This window comes from Asparagus officinalis, chromosome 5 (genome assembly GCF_001876935.1).
Source record: "Asparagus officinalis chromosome 5, Aspof.V1, whole genome shotgun sequence".
Taxonomy (NCBI): domain Eukaryota; kingdom Viridiplantae; phylum Streptophyta; class Magnoliopsida; order Asparagales; family Asparagaceae; genus Asparagus; species Asparagus officinalis.
In genome coordinates this window covers 38,782,956-38,807,136 of record NC_033798.1, presented here as the reverse complement: position 1 = coordinate 38,807,136, position 24,181 = coordinate 38,782,956, and the positions used below count along the sequence as shown (strand labels likewise).

General features: G+C 39.0%; 1 protein-coding gene across 1 annotated transcript; it reads right to left on the bottom strand.

Annotated features, from left to right (window-relative positions):
• LOC109842871 lies at positions 1,350–17,479 on the bottom strand. The gene is made up of 4 exons (XM_020411780.1): positions 17,073–17,479; positions 16,925–16,989; positions 1,471–1,537; positions 1,350–1,396 (listed from the first exon to the last, which is right to left on the bottom strand). Exons 1-3 carry the CDS (start codon positions 17,365–17,367, stop codon positions 1,481–1,483), a joined length of 417 nt encoding a protein of 138 aa, XP_020267369.1. The 5' UTR covers positions 17,368–17,479; the 3' UTR covers positions 1,350–1,396; positions 1,471–1,480.

The window sequence follows — 24,181 nt, the reverse complement described above, 5'->3', positions numbered from 1 at the left end:
AGAAATATACATACTAAGAAGCAGTCGCAAATTGTATATAATGAAATCTGGAGGTTAAAAAATTGAAAACATAATATATGGATGTAAATTTTAGCTAATAGGAAGCATGGAGAGAGATGATACATGCTTTGTTGGAAAGAGAGCACGTACGTCGTAATTTGCATGGTGGCATACAATCCTTCAACAAGTCAAAACAAACACACAGATGATCCCTTCTCTTGATGATCTGACAAACAGGAGCAAAAAGGATGAGTTTTTACATGAAGTGGACCATAGCCATTTGATCAGCAGAATTTAGCATAAATCATCAAATGAGTCCTTAAATTGTTATAGATCTGATATATGATGAATTATTTATTTGTCCACTTAGCAGATGAAATGTTTATCATGATTCCGTTGCGAACAAATTAAAGCAACATATTAAATTATCAGATTCTTTAAACACATATATCGAACATAATCAACAAGTTAGAATGTCCTCTACTTTACTTAAAGAACTTATATCAGAACCATGAGAATATACAGCTGAAATGAAAACTTTTGGGACATGAAACTTTCGACGAAACAGGGGTCATGATTGAAGATGTGGTTGCTACAACCAACATGTTCAGACAAACACAAGATATAGCAATATAAGTAATTGAAGAATAATCCTACGTCACAAATACAAGCAGAATAAAAAACATGATTTTTTTTTGTACAAATGCAACTTGATAGTGGAACCTAGAGAGAATTGGTTAGCTTCTTAAACCTAAATTTTCTTTGAGAAATTTACAGCTCTACGTAGGAAGACATGACTGTAATTATGTTTACCTCAATTTGCTTGAATGCAGTTTAAAACCATTGTAGTAAGCTAACAAAAAAAATTCATTATTCACTGTTTTCAGTGTTTGTTCACAATCTCACTCTGTATTAAACTAATTATTTTTCCAATTTTTCCCTTAACGACGGACAGTCATACAAAGTCATGAATTTGCTCGGTGTGACGACCCATGATCTGCTGCAAGTACGGATAGGTAAAGCAATAATTTGATAATTAAAATTGAAGTATATATATCTGACGCGGTAAAGTATGGTATGTCAACCCTCAAATTTTTTAAACTCTTTGTTGACTACGAGTAATGTTTTTTAATTTAATAATCCAACAAATAATCAGCATGGTCAAAGATAAGAAAATTTCCATAGACAGCTTTAATCAAAATGTAAGACCATTTGTAGCAAAAGGAGAAGATTGATAGGGCAAAGTTGCACCTTTTAGTAGACGGAACGCATTCCTCACCTAGATCCCCTTCTCTTGATGATCTGAGAAATAGAAGTGGTAAAGTTGATTTTTTTTTGCCTTTTTTTTGTGCAGTCAGAGGGAGAACGGTGTTCACAAACCTGACGGTCATTCTTTCTGGAAGTAGGTGAAAATTGATGAAGTAGATAACAACTGATGAGGTAGGCAGACTGGAGAAACAAAAAGCTCACCTTTTCTCCTCTAGCTTTCAGTTGATCGGAATTTGATGCCAGCAGAAGCAAGAAGGATGAATTCCTTCTGCAAACAGAGAGAACTGTATTAGAGCATGCAGTAAAATGACATTGGAAAACTGAGGGGGTGATAACTTTCCCCTCTCAATTATATACAAATCCCTCTTCAAATAACTGGTAGGTCAGTTTGGCACCTTAATTTGGTATACAAATCTCACCATATATCTTTCATATTTCTAATTCTCTTATACTTTCTTTCTTCGTTTCTTTATTCTCGGTAACGCTAGCGCAATGCAAAAGCAGAGATGGTCTAGTTTTGGTTCCGGCCGCGTTGACTATGAATACTTTTTTAAGTTTATTTTTTTCTTTTTTTTTGGGGTGGGACATTGGTCCCTTAAATGTTTCATATTTCGAAATTAGTTCCTTAAATAATGGAAATTGCTATTAGGTCCTACAATTCTTAAACTAGTTTAAAATTAGTCCTTTAAATTGCTATTAGGTCTTTGAAGCTGAGTTCAATATGAGACAGATAAGTTGATCAAACACTAATCCGACTCATATCCTCTTTGTCAAATCCTATTGACAACCCAACTACCATCTATTGAACAAAATAAGAATTAAAAGAGAAAAGCCACCACTAAATGAAAATTTAATTAGTAGTCGATTTCTTTTTGATGGCCGGTACAGTGTACAAGATGGAGGCTTGACTGTCGACGCTATGGCCCGAAGTCATTACCTTAACTGCAAGGAGGGGGATGCCAAAGGCGGGGCCAGTGACTGGAATGAAGTCGTAACAAGGTAGTTGTACTGGAAGGTGTGGCTAAATCACCTCCTTTTCAGGGAGAGAGAATGCTTATGCTTGTTGAGTATTTTGGTTTGAGACTGCTTCAAGCCCAAAAAAAGCAAGTTTTGAACTCGTAAGGGATTTGATTGTCTATATATCGTCTTGTTCCCTTCGATCTTTTAGGTCGCTACTCAGCTCTATGGTTATGTCATGATGCCTCTTGAAGCATATATGCGAAAGATAGACTTCTGTAACCACATTTTATTTGCTTGCTTGAACATGATCTCTCTATAAAGGAAGTGGAATGGCCAATTCCACGAAAAAGTCTTTTTTTTCTTCACAAGGTAATTCCCATTTATCAGTTATGGAATCGAGCATGGATCAATCCCCCTTTCATTGGGAAGTATTGAATACACCGTCCCATGCCTTGGAAATAAGATGAAGTGTTGCGAGCATGACCGGCTCCCATAAAAAATAGAATTAACAGAGAAAAGTTAGCATTTAATAAAAATTTGACCCGTGGTCTTTTTTTTGTTTTTTGATAAGTTGGCCAATTCAGCGTACAAGATGGAGACTTGACCGTCGACAGCCACAATTCAAAACAATGTGACAGCCACATAATGTTACCACTAAATCCTGACAATTCAATTGTATTATGTATCGTTCATTATATCTCTTCAACTATCCTCTTCCCCTCAGCTGTAAAGAAAAATTATATTCCGCGCTCTCAATAGAACTAACAGGTTTAAAAAACCCAGCCTAAGCCAAAAGGAAATTCTTCTTGTTCACAACTCACAAGGACTTTAATTGTCATATCACCGAACTTCCTCTAATATCAGAATTATGTGGGAGAAAAATAATCACGAAAGGTTTCACTACATAATGACCCTCAGCTGCAAAACTATGCTTCTAAATGTGCTGTTATTCTTGAGCCTCAAGAGGATTTTGATCCTCTTAAAAAAGTGAGGTAAATGGAGCGAGAGAGAGCTACTTTTGAGCAGATTCTTGGAAATTGTTCTGTTGTGGGGTTCTGCTTTTATCAAATGTTAGTTACATGGAATGTTAGAGGCTTGGGGTTGAATTCAAAAAGATTTGGAGTTAAAGATTTTTGTCAGCTGAATAAGTTTGAAATTATTTGTTTACAAGAAACCAAGTTAAGTTATTTTACTGACAATATTTTAAAAAGTTTGGGTGGTAACATGTTTGATTGGGTTTATCTACCCTCTTGTGGTGCTTCTGATGGGATAATGATTAGTTGGAATTATAATAAATGGAAGCGGTTACATGAAATCTCTAGAAGATTTGTTTTGACTATTGTGTTACAAAATAAAAGGAATGGTTTTATTTGGACTGTTTCATCAGTCTATAGACCTCTTTGTAATAGAGAGAGAATGCTTTTTTGGCAGAAACTCAAAGATATTAAAAACAACATTTCAGGTCCTTGGGTTATGGTAGGAGATCATAATGTTACAATTAATCCTGGAGAAAGAAAGGGTGAAGCTAGTCATATGAAAGAAATAGAAGAATTTAATGAAGTGATCAATGAATTGAAACTAATAGATAGCCCCCTTCATGGAAGAAATTATACTTGGTCAAATAAGGAGGGTGTTTGGTTCAATTTCTATAAATTATAGGAAATGTTTTCCACCCAAAATATGATTTCCTTGTATTTCTTAAAAAAATTATAGGAAAATTTTTGAGAAGTTAAAAAGTAACAATTTTCTTATTTTTTATACTTTGATTGGTTGGTTCAAAACAAGAAAATGGCTCATAACTTTATAGAAAATGGGTATGGGACGGGTTTTGTTGATTAAATAAGGAAGATGTCAGATTTCCTGTTGATTTCCTCTCATTTTGAGAGGAAAATATTTTTTGTAAAATTTGGTAGTTTTTGATATTTTATAGAAAATATTTCTATAAATTTTTTGTTGAACCAAACACAATTTACAGAAATCTATAGAAAACTTTTAATTATAAAATTGCCATTGTCAGATTTTTTGAGAAATATTTTCTCAAAAAGTGTGCAACCAAACAGCCCCTAAGAGAAGATTATCTTCTATGGCTAGACTTGACAAAGTTTTTTTCAACTCAGATTAGGAAGACATGTTTCCTTTCTCTAGGCAACAAGACCTTAGTAATCAATTATCAAATCATGCCCCTATAAGTTTTGAATGTGGGGATAATCAACAAATTGTTAAAATTTTCAGATTTGAAAAAAATTTGGCTGCAGTTTGAAGATTTTACAAAATGTTTTCCTTGTGGTGGAGTTGTGCTCCTTTTAGTGACGGCTGCTAAAAACATTATGGGTAAACTAAGATTTATGAGGAAGTGTATAAAACAATGGATTCATTCCAATTTTCATAACGTCAAAACAAAAAAGGAGTTACTGGATAACTTTTTAGAGTTAGAAGTTCTAAAAGAGAATAGAGATTTGACAGATAATGAAATGATCAGAAAAAATGATATTTCAGTCCAGTTGAATGAGATTTTATTCTAAGAAGAACAAATGTGGAAACAAAGAACTAAGACCCATTGGCTTAAAGAGGGAGATCACAACACTTCATATTTTCATAAGATTGCTAAAGGTAGGAAGAGAAATAACCTGATTTCTTCAATTGTTTACAATAATACTGAAATTAGCTCTGATGATGAGATTGCTCTGTTTTTTTTAAACCATTACAATCAGATTTTTGGTCAAACTGTTCCTCATAGATTCCAACTTGATTGGAGTCGTTTATTTCCTTTTGTTGATTGGGGTGCTAGTGATATTGAACAATCTTTTTCTATGGAGGAAGTTCACAAAGCTATCTTTGATATGAATGGGGATAAATCCCCTAGACCGATGGTTTTCCTGCATTATTTTTTCAAGTTTTTTGGGACACGGTGAAAATGGATGTTATGAAACTTTTTGAGGAATTTTATGAAGGTAGACTAGAAATCAACAGACTCAATTATGCTCACATTATTTTTATTCTAAAAAAATGAATCTCTAACTATCAATGATTATAGACCTATTAGCGTTCTCAATGTGATTTATAAAGTGGTCACTAAAGTTTTGACTAATATACCGAATCCTAAGCTAGATTTGCTTATAGACCCAGTTCAGTCTATTAAGGATAGATTCTTGCTTGATGGAGTGGCTGCAGCCTAAGAAATAATATCTAATTGTTTTCAGAATAATAAAATTGCAGGGAGGATTCTGTTAAAATTAGATTTTGTGAAGGATTATGATATATTAGACTGGAATTTTATTCTAGATGTTTTGAAAGCTAAGAGGTTTGGATATAAATAGATAAATTGGGTGAGTATGTGTTTAAAAGGAGGTTTGTCAGCCATTAATTTAAACGGTAAACCTGAGAATTGGATTATGTCTAAAAGAGGTGTTCGTCAAAGAGACCCTTTGTCACCCATTCTCTTTGTTTTGGCAGCAGACTCTTTTACTAGAATGTTAACTTTGGCAGTTGATTCGCATCTTCTTGAAGGATTAGGTCCTGACAATATGGGTCACAAAGTATTTTGTCTGTAATATACAGATGATACTTTGATTTTTTACAAGAATAATAGAGAACATTTGATAGTTTTGAAGCTGGTTTTATACTGTTTCGAACTTGCCTCTGGTCTGAAAATCAGCTTTAATAAGAGTGTTCTTATTACTTTTGAGGATAATGAACCTTTACAACAAAACTTGGCCACTATGATGAACTGTAAGAGTGGTAACTTTTCTATTACCTATCTTGGGTGCCTTTAAGGTCTGGAAGATTGAAGAAAGATGACTGGTTTCCTTTAGTTGAGAAAATAGAGAAGAGATTAGTTTTATGGAAAGGTAGATCATTGTCAATGGGAGGAAGACTAGTTTTAGTTAACTCAGTCCTCTCCTTCATGCTAATTTTTTGATTCTCCTTCTTTTTAGTTCCTTCATGGGTAATTAAAACAAATGATAAGATGAGGAGAAGATTTATGTGGATTGGGTCTTTGGAGCATAAAGGTTTTACAAATTTGGTTAAATAGGATGAAATTTGTAGATCAAAATATTATGGAGGATTAGGAGTTACAAATTTGAAAATTATGAATAAAGCACTTTTGGGAAAGTAGCTCTGGAAATGATTTGATGGAAATTCTGGATTATGGAAGCAAATTAGTTTTCATAAATATTTTGAAGAAAGAACTTGGACAGAGTATTTGCATTCTGGAAGACTATATTTATAACATTTTTGGAGAAACATTTTGGTCAATGTTGATAGCTTTTTATGCAGTACTCAAATGGATGTGTGAAATAGTTATTATACTTTATTTTGGCTTGACAAGTGGTTAGGCTCATCTACTCTTGCTTCTCTCTTTCCATCATTATTTGCACTCACTTCATCCCCTTATGCCACCATTAGTAGTTTTGAGGAAGAAGGAACATAATTTGTAGATATAGGATGAACAATTTTAATTTGGTTTCTCAATATTTTGAAATGATGAATTCTCTCAATTCAGTTAATCTAGTGCAACATGAGGATAAAAGAAAATGTTTGTGGGATTCAAAAAATATTTTTACTGTTAAATCCTTTTATCAACTTCTTATCGATGGAGGATTGAGATATGATTATGAAAATATATGGGTTCTTCCTATTCCTTTAAAAGTTAGATTTCTTGTCTGGTTGGGACATGGCTTGAATACAAAAGATATTTTAGAAAAAAAGGAATACAATTAGAGAAAACTTTTTTATGCTCTAAGATGAAAGAAAATCATACACATTTGTTCCTTAAATGTGATTTTTTTTATTCAATTTGGAAGTCAATTCAATTCAAATTGAATACTAAAGATTGGCTTCATTAAGATATCTATGGTTAAGTTAGGGTATAAGCCATGATGAAAAAACCAATTTAAAATGGGATGTTCTCATCTACTCTCTAACTTGATGTGTGTGGCAAGAACGCAATGATAGACTGTTTTCTAACAAGAGGAAGATATCTCTTGATCTTTGAACAAAATTGTGACTTACTCAACCTGTTGGCTAGGTTTTAATATATTGTCTGCTCGAGCTTCTAGAGTGCAGGAAAGGAGGAGGAAAAGAGACAATGGGAGAAGAAATTTTCAGATTGTTGGAGCTGCTGGTGATAATGAGGGGAGTATTGCAGACAACACAATAATGCTGGAATGAAGATCAATCACAGAGAACTCCTTACTATGTTTCTTTTTGGATTATGTATAGCTTTATGCTATAATACTTTTTACTCTTTTGTGAACTGTATGACTAGTGCTATGTACAGGGGTGTTTCTTTTATTTCCTCACATGTAGTTTTTTAACTAATAATGCATTTTAACTAATAATGCATACTCTTGGGTTAGGGTTATGTTCTACCTATGTAACAACCTTTTTTTTGTTAATTTAGCTGGTTGGAGTACCTTTGTGGTATTCCATCATTTTTCTCAAAAAAAAATGCTATCCTATTTTATTTCTCCTAGGCTCCTAACTTTTCCAATCCTTATCTAAGGATCTTTCTTCAAGTAGATATCGGTATCTGAGGAACATTTATCTTTCTTGAACTAGTCATGAAAATAAAATTTGAACTTAGCTTGTGAGTTGCTTTCTACCCTTTACATAATCCAATTGTGGCAAATTTCTTCGATAGAGAACACAACGGCTAAAAAATGTGACAACATGATTCACAACTACAAATCCATTAAAGATCTTTGGAATCAGATTCATCAATGTAGGCGTCTAAAATTGTCTACGGGCCCTCACACGCAAATCAAAGCACAGAGAAGACGATGAACGTCACTATCCGAGTCACAAAAGCTTAATCGACGTCGACAAACACATGAAGTGAGTCGACGAACTATATGAAGCAACGAAACTTCGGAATAACAGAAACATGAACTGATCGGGAGCTCCGCGTCACTTACGAAACACGAAACACCCCTCGTGTCCCGTCTACTCCACATATGATTCAATCATGGAAGCTCGTAGATCTCCTCGTCGGCTTTCCAACACATATTGAATCGCGCAATTCCAAGTTCAGACGACGAAAATACGGCGGAAACGGACAGAACGCGCAAACTATGTTCCGGGCCTCGCCGAGACACCTCTTGGTGTCTCGGCTTGGCTGAGACACCCATGAGTGTCTCGGCCACGCCGAGACACCCACGGGTGTTCGCAGACCCGAAATGCTGTTTTTGGCTGTTTTTTACCATTTTTCGACGTTAAACACCTGGATTTGTTCTAACTGATCTGAATCTATCCAAGAACGTGGTTAAGTGGTTACAACTGAGGATAAGAGGGAATCAGACATTTTTATCTAAAAACAGGGGTCCCGAAGCCTATAAATATAGCCCTAGGGCCTTCATTTTTTGGGATCTGGAATTCTCGAATGTTGGCGAAGTCCTGCCGAATTGAGGACTGAAAAGCCACGAATTTCAGAGAGGAGGAGATCGGATCGAGTTCTTCAGGTGTAAAGAAGGAGAGTTCGACAGATTTGCAGCCCGGTTCCTTCCCTTGAGATTGCCCAGTTACTGTGATCTCGAGAAGAGTGATTATCTCGCTGTTGCCGAGATAATTGCTTCGGTTTCTTGATTCCTTCGAGAATCAACGAAGCTCCGGACCTGATCTGACTGTTTGGTGATCCACGGATATCAACGTCCCCATCACAGATAAAGATCCTACGCAAGCAGTAGGCGATAAACACCCGTTGCGTTTGTTTGAAGAGAGTTGTATTTTTCTTATTTTCATTGTGTAAGAAAGTCTTATAAAAAGACTAATTTTACTTTGAATCTGTAATCGATAAACGTGTAATGGATTCAGCAATGAAGATATCAACTTTTACCGTAAACAAACTGGCGACCACAGTGGGAGCCAACAGCCTTGCTGTCGAGGCTGTCGTGCCGCAGCCAACGATCAGGATCCCCGTGGCTGAAGAGGTCGAATACGAGTTCGACCAACAGAAGTTTGAGGAGTACGTCTCCTCCTCCTCCAGACCCGCCTCTCCTCATAAGCGCATGAAGGTCTCCTTCTCCCGAAAGATCCGCTGGTCTTCAGATCTGAAGACTTAAGTAGGCGATCTCCCTGCTACCGTTGCTGCAGATGCACTTCGCAACTATTCGCCAACGTCCAATGAAGCCAGATCTGCAAATCTGAACTCCTCTTCGATTAAGGAGTCGACTGCTGAAGACATGCCAACTCTATCAAAGAGAGCACGTCAAAGGCAACGCCAACGCCTCGCGCGCCAATTCGCCAAGACTTTGGATCAGGTGGATGAACTCCGTTACCAAGCAGATCTGGAGTTCAGAAAGCGCCAAGTGGCTAAGCCATCTCCACAGCAAGCTTCGGGAACCTCCTCCTAACCACCTACTAACAAATGGGTTCGTGTCAAACGGAACCGTTCCACTCTTGAGGAGTGCATTCAGAAGAGTCGCGTACTTCTTGCGCATGCCCAGATCCTTGTGCGAAAAGCACAAGAAATGTAAAAGGAAGAGACGGTTAAGAGATCGCCGAGATCCAAACAAATTTGGATGCCAAAGGCTAAATCAATGCCTAAGGCAAAAGTAGGCGACGTTGCTCCCCAGCCCTCATTAACTTCGGATCCCGCTCCTTCCGCTCCCACGCCTCCGGTGGAACCCTATAGCGGTGTGGCTCTTTCCAGAGTTAGAATTCCATTGAAGGATCGCCTCAGTTCTCTACCCGAAGATCGAGGCAGAGCGCCTGTTAAGGAACGCTTGGGACCGTTGAAGGAACCCCGAGTAAACATCCAGACTGGGGGTCGTACGCGACCTCCTAACAAGTTGATTCTTGTAACCGTCCATTTGGGGGTGCGTATAGAAGGCCAGGAGCCCGTTAGGGTTTCACCCTCAGAAAAGTGTGATTCCAAACGAGTGACTCCTGCAGACGCTAACAAGGCGTTGTTTACTCAGAAGAAAACATGTCAGATAGACGAACACGTTATAACTGAGAATTCATGTAAACAGCCGATGGATTGCTCCAGGCATAATGCCGATGAGTTGTACTATCGGGCTGGGGGTACGAATAAACCTCAAAAGAAAAATACCCGAGAAACGGACTTTCACTATCCGTGTATCAAACTTATCAGGGCAGTATTATCAGCGTGTAGCTGTCCCAAGACCGCTTCACAGAGAGTCTCAGTGTTCCAAAGGCTTTCCTCTGAAGCGTCGAAACCCAAATCAAGGCGTTTTCACAAAAGAAGATCGGTTGTTCGAGATGACGAATTCCCAGAAGTTACCATTAACATGGTCAACAAGGAAAAGTCTCCGATGGTTTTAAGCGGGTCTAGTCCTAACTTTTCTCCAAGAAGAATAGTCAATTCGGGAATAGCTCAATTAATGTCTCGGCTCCAGCTAGAAACTGTAGGACCTAAACAATCTGCGGTCATCATCAACATGGCTGATAAGGAAAAGTCGATTCGACCTTCTAATGCTGATCCGCTCATATCGCATCGTCTGACCCGTTTGCGATCGGGAACCACTAGACGCAGGGATTATCAAAGGATGAATAGAGGATTATCCTCAGATGATGAAGCATCAGACGCTTGCTCCGCAATTGCTTCAAATGCTACTGTATCCAGCCCAGGGCAATCCCGTGAAACGCTCACCATCACTCCTGACCAAATAACTCAGATGATCGAAAATGCTCTCGCTAAACAGAAAGAAGAGTTTAAGGTTGAAATAGAACTGACCATACAACGGATGAGGGAGTTACATGACCTTTAACTTCAAGCCTTATCAAGACAGATTGGCGAATCCAGTCATCGCAACATTGTAGTAGAACAAGTTAATACAGTAGATAGTGATCCAGAACCGGATGAGACTATCAACATTGATATCCCTCCCGACAACAATAACGCTAGGGGTGGTCCCACCAAAGATAACAACGCTGGGGGTGGTCCCGTTGTTTCTCTCAGAAATCGTCTGAAGCATGATACAGATGAGGACAAAAAGATGAAGAATCTCGAGAGCAAAACCAACGCTCTGATATCTGCTCGAGAGGTAAAGAAGACCGGCATTCGGTGTCCTTACCCGAGAGAGTGGGAGTCGATCCCGTATCCGGCCAAATTCAACCTGATCAACTTCATTATGCCGTTCGACGGGAAGGGCTTGCCCACTCAACATTTGATCTACTTTAAATCCCACTTGGGCATGATATTCGGCAATGAAGCATTGATGGTTCGATCATTCGTTGGCACCCTTCGCAGGCCTGCCTTCGATTGGTACCGCTGTCTCAAGCCTGGAAGCATCAACAGCTGGGATGATATAGAGAGATCATTCCTCATCAACTTCTTTGATGACGACGCCGAGGTATTCATCAGGACACTCTTCTATGAGAAGCAAAAAGACGGAGAAATAGTCGCCGACTTTGTTAAACGCTTTCGGAACAAGACGATAAATTACCGAGATCCGATCACGGAGGAATTCATCCTACAAACTTGCCACAACAACCTCTTTGGACGTGTTGGGAGTTATGGGATTAAACCCATCCAAAACTTGAAAAGATTTAAAGATGCGTGGTGAATAAGCCGAACGCTTCCTCAGAAGGAAGAAGATCGAAAGAAGCCAGCAGTCAATGCCTGCGGTTGCTAGTGATAATAATCAGACGTCACAACAACAACCTCAAAAGCAGCAAAGAGTTCCAGATCCGGGACTCCAAAAAAAGTATTCTTTCAAGGATGAGGAAGTTTCAGATATTTTCAAGTACCTCCTGAATAACGGTGAGATTAAGCTACCGCCTATTAAAGATCAGGAGGGAGCTAAGAGGATTACGGACCCAAACTACTGTGCGTATCACAGGAGGGTTCTAAGAGGATTACGGACCCAAACTACTGTGCGTATCACAGGAGGGTTCTCCATCCTACTGAGATTTGTTTCGGTCTAAAGAACAAGATTCAAGCTCTAATCGACTCTGGCGCCATAAAGCTAGAATAAGCCGAATGACGGTGCGCCACTCCGAAGAGTATACGAGTATAAACTGATCCTCGATACTCCAACATGTATATGAGTCTAAACTATTTTTTTTCTTTCACGGGAAGTTCCTGGAGAGTGCCATGCATGGTATTCTTAAGGATAACCCGATCATGCAGTTAAATACAATGATAAACTCAGTTTCATAAGAAAAGCTGGGGGTGGATGATTCATGTAACGGGAAGTTTTCGGAAGAATGCTACATGTTATTTTCTTAGGGATAAACCCGATCATTACAAACAAAATGATAAACACTAAACCCCCACTGTGATTTTCGAACACTCTTTTGCTGAGACGAGATTCGATCACTTCGTTGGATCAATCTTCCCTCACAAAACTCCCATTGGTGTTTGATGACTTACAGTCTTCCACCATAAAATCCCCACCGATCAGACTAATTAACGATGGGACCACCAAAATTCCTTTCGGTTGAATCCACTCAAACTTCCAATGCGTCTGTGCACTTAACATTCCCATTGTTAAATTTCAGACATAATACTTGGAATTTTAATATCCTGATCATTGACGATTATCAAACCCCTCCGTGTTAAGTATTTGTCACTTAACACCAGGAATCCCCTCTGAGTGACTTGTATAAGTCAACACTCCCACTGTGATTTGTACTCCCACTTCACTGTCTACTTGGTCAAACCTTTAAACAGTTAGGACCACAACTAAAATCCCCTCTCGATTCTTTCCATGAACGAGAGGTCCACAAATTGAACGATCAAACCTTTAAACAGTTAGGATCGTCTCAAATTCCCATCTTGGTCAAACCTTTAAACAGTTAGGACCACAACCAAATCCCTTCTCGATTCCTTCCATGAACGAGAGATCCATAAATTGAACGATCAAACCTTTAAACAGTTAGAGTCATCTCAAATTTCCATCTTGGTCAAACCTTTAAACAGTTAGGACCACAACCAAAATCCCCTCTCGATTCCTTTCATGAACGAGAGGTCCACTTTCAATTTGAGCAATCAAATCTATAAAAGTTATGGTTGCCTCCAACCTCACTTGGTCGAGCCTGCAGATAGTTAGGACCAAGACCAGAATGCTCCTTTCAATAAACGAAAGACTTTTACCTTTTCCTATTCGGCCAAACCTATAAAAGTTAAGGCCAAAATCGGAATTTCACCTTAATAAATGAGGAATTCTTTTCTTGGATTAAGCAACCAATCCTATAAAAGTTAGGATTGCTTGAATCTTTCCGATTCTCGGAGTGGAGATCACACTCCTAGTTTCACTTTTTCGGATTCTTAGGATGGAGATACCACTTCGAGTTTCCTTGACAACTGGAGATAGAATATAAAATTCTTCATCTTCAGTTTTGGAAGATAGAATATAAAATTCTTTCTCTCTTATTTTTCGACACCATCCTTCAACTCCGTAATCCGTGCCTTATACGTATGGGAAATTTTATCCTGAATCCTAAGTAGGGATAAGTCAACGCCTAACACGCGTTGCCGGTTTAGTCCTTCACCGATTGAAGAAGACACCAGAATCTAAATCTAGGGAATTTTATCCCGAAGCCTAAATAGAGATAAGTCAGCGCCTAACACGCGTTACCGGTTAGCCCTTGACCGTGAAAAAAGACAAAAGCCCACATATTCGATATTATGACATGTTGTTATTAATAACACCATAATCCGTGCCTTACGCGTACTGGGAACTTTATCTCGACTCCTAAATAGAGATAAGTCAACGCCTAACACGCGTTGTCGGTTTAGTCTTTCACCTATTGAAGAAGATACTAGAATCCAAATCTAGGGAATTTTATCCCGAAACCTAAGTAGGGATAAGTCAGCGCCTAACATGCGTTGCCGGTTAGCCCTTGACCGTAAAAAAGACAAAAGTCCACATATTCGACATTGTGGCTGGTTGTTATTAATAACATCATAATCCGTGCCTTACACGCACAAGGAACTTTATCTCGACTCCTAAATAAAGATAAGTCAACGCCTAACACGTGTTGTCGGTTTAGTCTTTCGCCGAGTAAAAAAGACATCAGAATCCGAGTCTGGAGACTTTTATCCCGAATCCGAAGAAGGGATAAGTCAACACCTAACACGCGTTACCGGGTAGTCTATTCCCATGAGAAAGACGAAGTCTACGTATTTAATATCGTAGTACTAAAAGAGTTAATTCTTTTAGCACAACATTACATGCGGAACAGACTTAAACAATCTGCATGCTAGTCTGACTCAAATGGTAGTCGGTAAAGGCTCATCAAACCCGTTGATGGCTGAGGATTTGCCAAAGATCCTGAGTCTGCATCTGATACATGCGACCGGGTAGTCTATTCCCGTGAGAAAGACGAAGTCTACGTATTATCCTGAGTCTGCATCTGATACATGCGACCGGGTAGTCTATTCCCGTGAGAAAGACGAAGTCTACGTATTCAATATCGTAGCACTAAAAGAATTAACTCTTTTAGCATAACGTTACATGCGGAACGGATTTAAACAATCTGTATGCTAGTCCGACTCAAACGGTAGTCGGTAAAGGCTCATCAAACCCGTTGATGGCTGAGGGTTTGCCAAAAATCTTATGCATGTGAGAGTCATTGACGCACCAGCTTTATTAGTTGGTCTCATGACTTGAGCATCCAACAGCTTCAGGATAAGATCCATACCTGCAGATGAATCAGCTTTAATAGTTGGTCCTGCAACCTCAATACTTGAGACTACCACGCGTTGCGATGAAAAGTCAACGTCGGACGACCCGAAACCCTAGGTCAATGCCAGTCAACGCGTAACTCTAGGTCAATGCCAGTCAACGCGTTGCGATGAAAAAATCGACGTCGGGCGATCCTAAACCCTAGGTCAATGCCGGTCAACGCGTAACCCTAGGTTAACGCCAGTTAACGTGTTACGATGAAAAAGTCAACGCCGGGCGATCCGAAACCTTAGGTTAACGCGTAACCCTAGGTTAACGCCAGTCAATGTATTGCGATGAAAAAGTTAACGCTGGACGACCCGAAACCCTAGGTCAACGCCGGTCAATGCGTTACAATGAAAAAATCAACGCCAGTCAATACGTTGCGATGAAAGTCAACGTAAGTCAATATATCGTGATGGAGATGGTCAGTTCTAATTCAACTCGATCACACGAGCCAAAATCAACTCACCGGTTTTTGATTCGAGACTTCGACGACGACCAAACGATAAACGCAGCGCCGGAAGAACTGTAGCTATTCATTAAAATAGACTGAAAATCGAAGGAGTCAAGAATCAAAGCTAACTACAGGTCCTTTTACACCGACTAAAGGTTGGACCGATTATATCCAAAGCATTTCAGGCTTATCTATAAAAAAAACGAGACTGAAACACTTTGGAGGGGGTATCTGTAGGCGTCTAAAATTGCCTACGGACCCTTACACACAGCTCGAAGCACAGAGAAGATGATGAACGTCACTATCCGAGTCACAGAAGCGTAATCGACGTCGACAAGCGCATGAAGTGAGTCAACAAACTATATGAAGCAACGGAACTTCGGAATAACGGAAACATGAACTAATCGGGAGCTCCGCATCACTTACGAAACACGAAGCACCCCTCGTGTTCCGTCTACTCCACATGTGATTCAATCATGGAAGCTCGTAGATCTCCTCATTGGCTTTCCAACGCATATTGAATCGCGCAATTCCGAGTTCAGACGACAAAAATACGACGAAAACGCACAGAGCACGCGAACTATATTCCGGGAGGTGTCTCGGCCAAGCCGAGACACCCCTTGGTGTCTTGGCTTGGTCGAGACACCCATGAGTGTCTCGGCCAAGCTGAGATACCCACGGGTGTCCGCAGACCCGAAATGTTGTTTTTGGCTGTTTTTGACCGTTTTTCGACGTTAACCACCTGGATTTATTCCAACTGATCTGAATCTATCCAAGAATATGGTTAAGTGGTTATAACTGAGGATAAGAGGGAATCGGCCGTTCTTATCCAAAAACAGGGGTCCCGAAACCTATAAATACAGCCCCAGGGCCTTTATTTTTTGGGGATCTGAAATTCTCGAACGTTGACGGAGCCCTGCCAAATTGAGGACTGAAGAGCCATGAATTTCAGAGAGGAGGAGGAGATCGGATCGAGTTCTTCAGGCGTAAAGGAGAGTTCGACAGATCTGCAGCCCAGTTCCTTCCCTTGAGATTGTCCCGTTGCGTTGATCTCGAGAAGAGTGATTATCTCGATGTTGTTGAGATAATTGCTTCGGTTTCTTGATTCTTTCACAAATCAACGAAGCTCTGAACCTGATCTGACCATTTGGTGGTCCACGGATATCAACGTTCCCGTCACAGGCAAAGATCCCATGCAAGCAGCAGGCGATAAACACCCGTTGCGTTTGTTTGAAGAGAGTTGTATTTTTTTATTTTCGTTGTGTAAGAAAATCTTATAAAAAGACTAATTTTACTTTGAATCTGTAATCGATAAACGTGTAATGGATTCAGCAATGAAGATATCAACTTTCACCGCAAACAATCAGACTGAGGCATGTAAAAGACACATTAATGTGAGCGAATGTCAAAAACTAAGCAATGTTATTCTCTTTGCTTCAACAATCGACATGTGTTTCCCAATTGTTTTCAATAGGAACAAGATACAATCAGAAGTTAAGCAACATAAAGTAACTTGTGTTTCCAATATCCCTAAATAATTCTTTAAAAAGTCAGCTAAAATAAGGTACTATATTATGATCAAAACACAAATCAATGTAAATACCTGAAGCCCTTGGAAGCTCTCAAACCACTTAGAAAACCCCAAATCATCAACATCACCTCCCAACTCTACCACACAAAAAAAGCCCACAAATAAAAAAACCCAAAAACAAAAATTGGAAGAGAGAGAGAGAGAGAGAGAGAGATCAAACCAGATGAGAAGATAGGATTTGATGGAGACCCAGCAAGCCCAGCCTTAAGTAGAGCATAGAAGACGCAGAGTCTCCCGGCCCAGAGCACGGGGGCCTCCAACAACAAAGAGCAACATGGGCTCAACGCAAATCTCCTCCCATTGCTCACTGGTCTCAAATGGGTCAATTTGATGGAGGAAATGGGGAGAAATGATGAAGGGAGGAATAGGGGTTTGAGCTTGTTGCCATTAGTGTAGTGGGAAGTTGAGATTGAGCTTGTAGTGATGACTGACGGTGGGAGGAGATAGAGGATCATGGCTGAGGATGATGAAGAGAGATTTTTTGGGATTGATTTGGGTTTATTTTGGGTTGAGATGGGAGTGAGGAGGTTAGAGAGCAGATCAAGATTCAAGTTTGTATTTTTTTTAAATTGATTGACATCAATGGACAAATTTTCAAAACAGATCTATTTGGACTTTTATTTACAAAAACCGACCCCTTTCGAACTTAATTGTAAAAACCGACCTGGTTTCAGCCCTGTTGCTGAAACCAGATCGGTTTCTGAAAAGTTTTTTACGAAACTTTACGGGAGTTCAACTCCCGTGAAGTTTAGCATATTTTTAAACTTCACGGGAGTTCAACTCCCATGTAGTTTAATTTCTTAAACAAACTTCACGGGAGTTCAACTCCCGTAAAGTCTGTTGTAAGAGTAAAAACTCCACGGGAGTTGAACTCCCGTGGAGTTTTGGACTACCTATATAAGACGCAGTCTCGTGACCCAACTCACTTCCGCTCCTCAAACCAAAACCCTAGCCCTCTCTGTCGCCCCACCACCAGTCGCCGCCCCAGGCCCCAGCCGCTGGCTCGTCCCATTTCAACTCCTCCGATCTGCCGCGGCCGTCGTCCTCGCTCTCGCTCTCGCCTTCGTTGTCGCCAGAGTTGACCTCAAATTAGGGCATCGACAGATTGAAGGTAAATTCATCTAAAAAAATTTTTCTTTATTTTTTGTATATTCTTACTATTTTGTGGTGATCTCATGTAAAAAAATTAGATTTTAGAAATTAATTGTGGATTGTTTATGATTTTTGTGAAGAAAATTTAAATAATTTTGTGGATTTATAGGGGAATTGTCAAAATTGTAAAAAATAGTGTTACTAAATATTTAGGAACATCGATATATGAATTTGGGTAAAATTATGGTTTGGTAAGTAACAATTAAGTTCTAAGTTTTTTATTGTGTAATATTGATCTTGAATGTTTTAGGAACATCGATATATGATTTTTGTATATTCTCAAATTGAAGGTAAATTCATCTAATTTTTTTTTATTTCTTGTGTATTCTCACTATTTCGTGGTGATCTCATGTAAAAAATTAGATTTTAAAAATTAATTGTGGATTGTTAGAAATTAATTGTGGATTGTTTATGATTTTTGTGAAGAAAATTTAAATAATTTTGTGGATTTAGAGGGGGAATTGTCAAAATATAAAAAATAGTGTTACTACATATTTAGGAACATCGATATATGAATATGGATAAAATTATGGTTTTCTAAAATTGATATGAAATTGATATACAATTAAGTTCTAAGGTTTTTTGTGTAATATTGATCTTGAATGTTTTACTCTTCAGAGGTGATGATGAACGATCTAATCGTAATTTTGTGTTCGTATGATGGGAAGATTAACTACCTCAAAAATAATATTCCCGTTTATGAAGGAGGTGCGACGAGACTGTTGTTTATAACAAAATCGTGTACTTTCGATGAGTTGGTTAATGAATTACACAAACTTACATTAACTAACTCACGTGAGTATCACATTAATGTTATTTGCAATTATCCTGTTGTGGAGAACAGGACAAGCGGCATTCAAATATCAAGTGAGTACGATATGAGTCTCATTGGAGTCTTACATGATGAGAATCATTCAATCGAATTGTTCATTGAAAAACATCAAAGGAATTTGGGTAGATCGTTGAATTATGACGAAATATACTCCCGCATGTTGGAGGACCCTGATGTTGATTCCGTTGGCTTTTTATCTCCTCAACAAGATAAAGGTTGGACACAATCATAATATATGAGCGGTCCTTCATTTGTGGACACTTAGAATGCTTTCGATACTAACATGGGAGTTCAAGAAGATAATGCAAGTGTTGAATCTGAGAATGATGATGAAGAGGAGGGCTTACAAATTAATAGCATGAACTTGATAAATCGTGATGAAGGGGACAACCACCACATTGAAGAGGAGGGCTTACAAATTAATAGCATGACCTTGATATATTAGGCTTGATTGGCCGCTTATTACTGCACTGATTGAGAGGTGGAGGCCAGAGACCAACACCTTTCACATGCATATAGGGGAGTGCACCATCACCTTACAGGACGTGGCCATCATACTTGGTCTCCGGATCGATGGACCGGCAGTTACGGGCACCAATGATTATAGTTGGTCTGAGGTATGTGCTAGGCTTCTTGGCCAGGTTCCCGACTTGAGGAGTGGTGCGATGAAGCTATTGTGGCTTCGTCAGACATTTCAAGGCGACATACTAGAGGATTCCAGTATGGAGAAGCTTTAGTTTCATGCTCGTGCGTACATATTGCACATGATAGGGTGCGTGCTTTTTCCTGATGCGAGCAAGACTCTTGTACATGCACGATGGCTGCCCCTGCTAGAGGATTTTGACGTATGTGGCGCACTATCGTGGGGCAGTACAGTGTTGGCATACTTGTATCGAGAACTGGGTAGAGTATCCCTGATGCAGAATAAAGAATTCAAGGGATGCTGCACATTGATACAGATTTGGTCATGGGATTCATATTGGACGCTCTACTTTACTTATGCATCGTGACCTACAAGGGAAGTTTCCTTTGGCATACAGGTATAATTGTACACACAAATTTTATTCGTACTGAATTTGTACTTATATATTCTTTATTCTGCATATAGGTATAACGTGCAGTATGCTAAGTACCGATCAGCGACGCGTCATCGTGAGTTTTACCGAAATGAGCTTAATGGCCTCCAACACGAACAGGTAAATATAAATCTCAAGTCGTTATGAATATTATAGTTTTGTTGTTGATACTGATTAATATTTTATTTTATTTCAGTTCAAGTGGAGACCCTATACATCGCTGGAGCTCGATATGCATTCTCTTGCACCCATCTGCCGAAATACTCGCGACTTGTGGAGAGCCAGAGTTCCATTGATTTGTTGGGAGATCATGGAGATGCATGTCCCTGACCGTGTGCTATTGTAGTTTACACTCTCTCAGCATGTGCCAGATCCTGTCGAGTAGATCGATCGTCGGCAGTGACCTACTTCGCACCATACCGACTGAGCCGTAGTTCGTGCGGCCTACAAGACAGGTATGCTCACAGGTGGGATTTCATCCAGGATACGAGGCCCACAACTGTTGACTATACCGCATATATGCGTTGGTATTGGGATATCACACATAGATGGATCACGCGTGACCCACAGCCATTAGCTGGACACATGCTACGACCACCGACAGATAGTTACATCCCTAGTGGGATGAACGAGAGAGATTACGTAAGTTTCTAAGTTAAATTATAACATTTTTTATTGAGTTGGTACTTAATAAATTGTTTACCTCACATGTCCGTGCTTTTGATAGCATTGAGGCTGATATTGATGTGCACATGCCTGAGATTCAGGATTCGGTGGCATTAGGACTCCTCAGCGGGATCAAGAAGACCATAGCGCAGGTTTTTCATAAGACTCACGTCGACGAGTTCGCAGGCCGTGAGGACAAGTCTCGATCATTTGGGCAGGCGTACACTCGGCGCCGACGGCCACGTGACGATGACGGCGGCACTTCGCATGCTGATGGAGCCGGCACTTCGCAACCTCATACACAGTAGGATACTAAGATAATCGAGGCTCATCGATGGGCCGGCACTTCTCAGCCTCATACACAGTCGGATACTCAGATAGTCGAGGCTCATCAGCAGAACCGCGGGGGGTGGGGAGGAGCGAGGGGGAGGGGGAAGAGAGGGAGAGGAAGGAGAGGAGTTATATTGGGTTGTATTTGAACTTATTTTGTTAAAATTTGTAACTTTTATGAATTTTCAAATACTATACTTTTGTGAATCAATTATTGTTCATATATGTACTCTTCTTGAGTATTGTTTGACTCGTGCGTGTTTAAATCATACATATATTATAGTAATTGTTGTTAACATGTAAATAGTTATATATATGAGTTAAAACAGGTAGATGTATATAAAACATGCACGGCACAGCAGCATGTGCATGTTTTGTAAAACCTGTAGCTTCACGGGAGTTCAACTCCCATGAAGTTGCAGTCTAAATTTCCCAGAGAGCGATTCTCTGGGAAATTTGGCCTGTAACTCCACGGGAGTTGAACTCCCGTGGAGTTTTTAACACTCTAACAGACTTCACGGGATTTGAACTCCAGTGAAGTCTGTTGTGTGAGTAAAACTTCACGGGAGTTCAACTCCCGTAAAGTTTGTTTAAGAAATTAAACTACATGGGAGTTGAACTCCCGTTAAGTTTAAAAATATGCTAAACTTCACGGGAGTTGAACTCTCGTGAAGTTTCGTAAATTTTTTTTTAAAAACCGACCTGGTTTTAGCAACAGGGCTGAAACCAAATCAGTTTTTACAATTAAGTTCGAAAGGGGTCGGTTTTTGCAAATAAAAGTTCAAATAGGACTGTTTCAAAATTTTGTCCAAAAGACCGTGGATAGAAACAAAGGAAACGAGGGGCGGTGTCATCCAGTGGCTATTTGGCTTATCCTTACTAAATGGATTTTTTATGTTGCGTCCCTCACAAGAACACAATAATGTGATGGGTTATTTAGATATTAGTCCCTTACATTTTCAATAATTCCATATTAGTCACTCATATTTTTTTAGTATTAATCCCGAAATTTTTTAACTGTAGCCTAGTGAATCTGTCCATCTAAATCTCGTGTCTCGCGTAATCTTGGTCTCAAAATCAATCTCTCTCATGCTTAAACTTGTAACAATGTCAAACATCCCTTGAGCTCTTTATTTTGTATAAAAGCAATATTCGACATTTCCCTATTATATAGGTATGCTAAAACAGTACTACCTTATGATAATGTCATGCACCTGTCGAAGCCCTGGAGAAATGGTAACCACCTATCAAATGGCAAATACGTTTAGTCATTTTTTATAACAATAATGAGCAAAAGTCTAGTAAAAACGATCAAGATAGTGCATTATAACAATAACAAGTTGTCTTACCTCAAATGTACTTTATATTTACTTGAATTGGGAAAAAGAAGCATCCCGATCATGTGCAAAATATATGCACGAATATGTTGCTGGATCATGACTTGGGATGCATCTTCTGGCAAGGGCTTTGTGAAAATTTCTTTTAGCCACTTCAATCTAATATATCACCCCAGACAAGGACTCCGGAGATAGTCCTAACAAATCATCACAGACTCGACGCCTCACATACCTATCAGTCTCTGTAACACAAGAGCCATCAATGCGCAGACCAAGGATCACTGCTACGTCCTGGAGAGTAATAGTCACCTCGCCAACACGTAGATGGAAAGTGTTAGTCTCCGGCCTCAATCTATCCATCAATGCATTAAGTAGTACCCAATCGAGCTTCATCCACCGTAATTTTTATCATGTGAGAAAACCTACTTGGGCTACTAGAGCAATGATATGCGTATCTTCAAATGGCCAACGTGTATGTCCAAGGCTATGATCAATCATAACTAGCTCCGGTCCTCTCTACACGTAATGAAAAAAATATTAGAATATAGCAATGAGTAAGTAATATGTGGCTATAAAGTTATGACTAAAAATTTATCAATCATTATCGATGTAAATGATATACTCGTGACTGATCATAGAGTACGTCATCACTAACCGGCCCGGGAAGCATAGTGTATATACCTTCACATATAATTATTAACTGATTAGTTTCTGCCGAATCAATAAGACTATAATAATGAAAAATAGAGATAGAAATAGAAAACATATTACTAATTAATTGATATCTACTTGTTCTTGATGGACAACAACCTATTATGACCTAATTGATTACATTGTCCACATTTAATTTGCGACGCTACTCCTTCCCGACCTTGATCCATAGTACCTCTAATGCGCACAGAGTGAGGTCGTCCCGCTTTTCTTTTGTATTGAGGTGGTAAATACATGGTCCATTATCATCCGACCAATAATGACTATCGTCGGGAGGATTGAAACTCTCCTTATAAGCCTTTCGATAATAATTTGTTGAATACCAAGCCGAGCAATACCAATCATAAGGCAATCTAGAGCCACCATCCTGGTTGGAACTAGCCGCTACAATATGTTCACATGACAGTTTTTGTAATTGTGGGATATTACAAGTACAACTGGACTCCTAGTTATAGAGATGGACGGTGTAAGTACCTTCACAATCTTTAACCTCTCATCATTATCGTTGAATGATTCAATTCTACATGCTCTTACGACCACAATCCTTTTCTGAAGAATACTCTCATTTTTTGGAGTGTAACTACTCTTCCAATTTGCACCATCACCACGTCTCTTATTAAAGTATGTGTTTAATCTATAAAACGTCCTTGCAATTTGGTCCCTCAAATAAGAAAATACCCTCGAGTGTTATTTTTTTAAGGGTTATTGCAGATTGGCACTCTTAAGTTTACAACTTTTTAAATTAACATAAAGTTTTTTTGACACTTTGCTTCCCTAAAGTTTACACCTTTTTGACTTTGATACCTCAATCTTCTTTTCTGACACTTTGATATTCTAAGTTATATTTTTATCTTTCATGCCCTAAAGTTTCACAATTTTTAAGTTTGATACCCTAAAGTTTATACTTTTTAACTTTGACACTCTAAAATTTGGAGTATCAAAGTGTCAACAAAAACTTTAGGGTATCAAAGTTAAAAAGGTATAAATTTTATCATAAAAAATCAGAAAAACTACAAGATATTAAAGTTAAAAAAAGGGTGTAAACTTTAGGGTATCAAGGTATCAAAAGACTTTAGGGTGTTAAAGTGTTAAAAAACTTTAGGGTATTAAAGTAGAAAAGGTGTAACCTTTAGAGACCAATGCGCAAATGACCCTTTCTTTAAAC

Coding starts and splice junctions, on each gene's coding strand:
- LOC109842871 (XM_020411780.1), bottom strand. CDS start 17,367: ATGATCCTCTATCTCCTCCCACCGTCAGTCATCACTACAAGCTCAATC. Junction 16,990..17,072: donor AAATCCTATCTTCTCATCTG/GTTTGATCTCTC, acceptor TTTGTGTGGTAG/AGTTGGGAGGTGATGTTGAT. Junction 1,538..16,924: donor AGAGCTTCCAAGGGCTTCAG/GTATTTACATTG, acceptor CTCTGTTTGCAG/AAGGAATTCATCCTTCTTGC.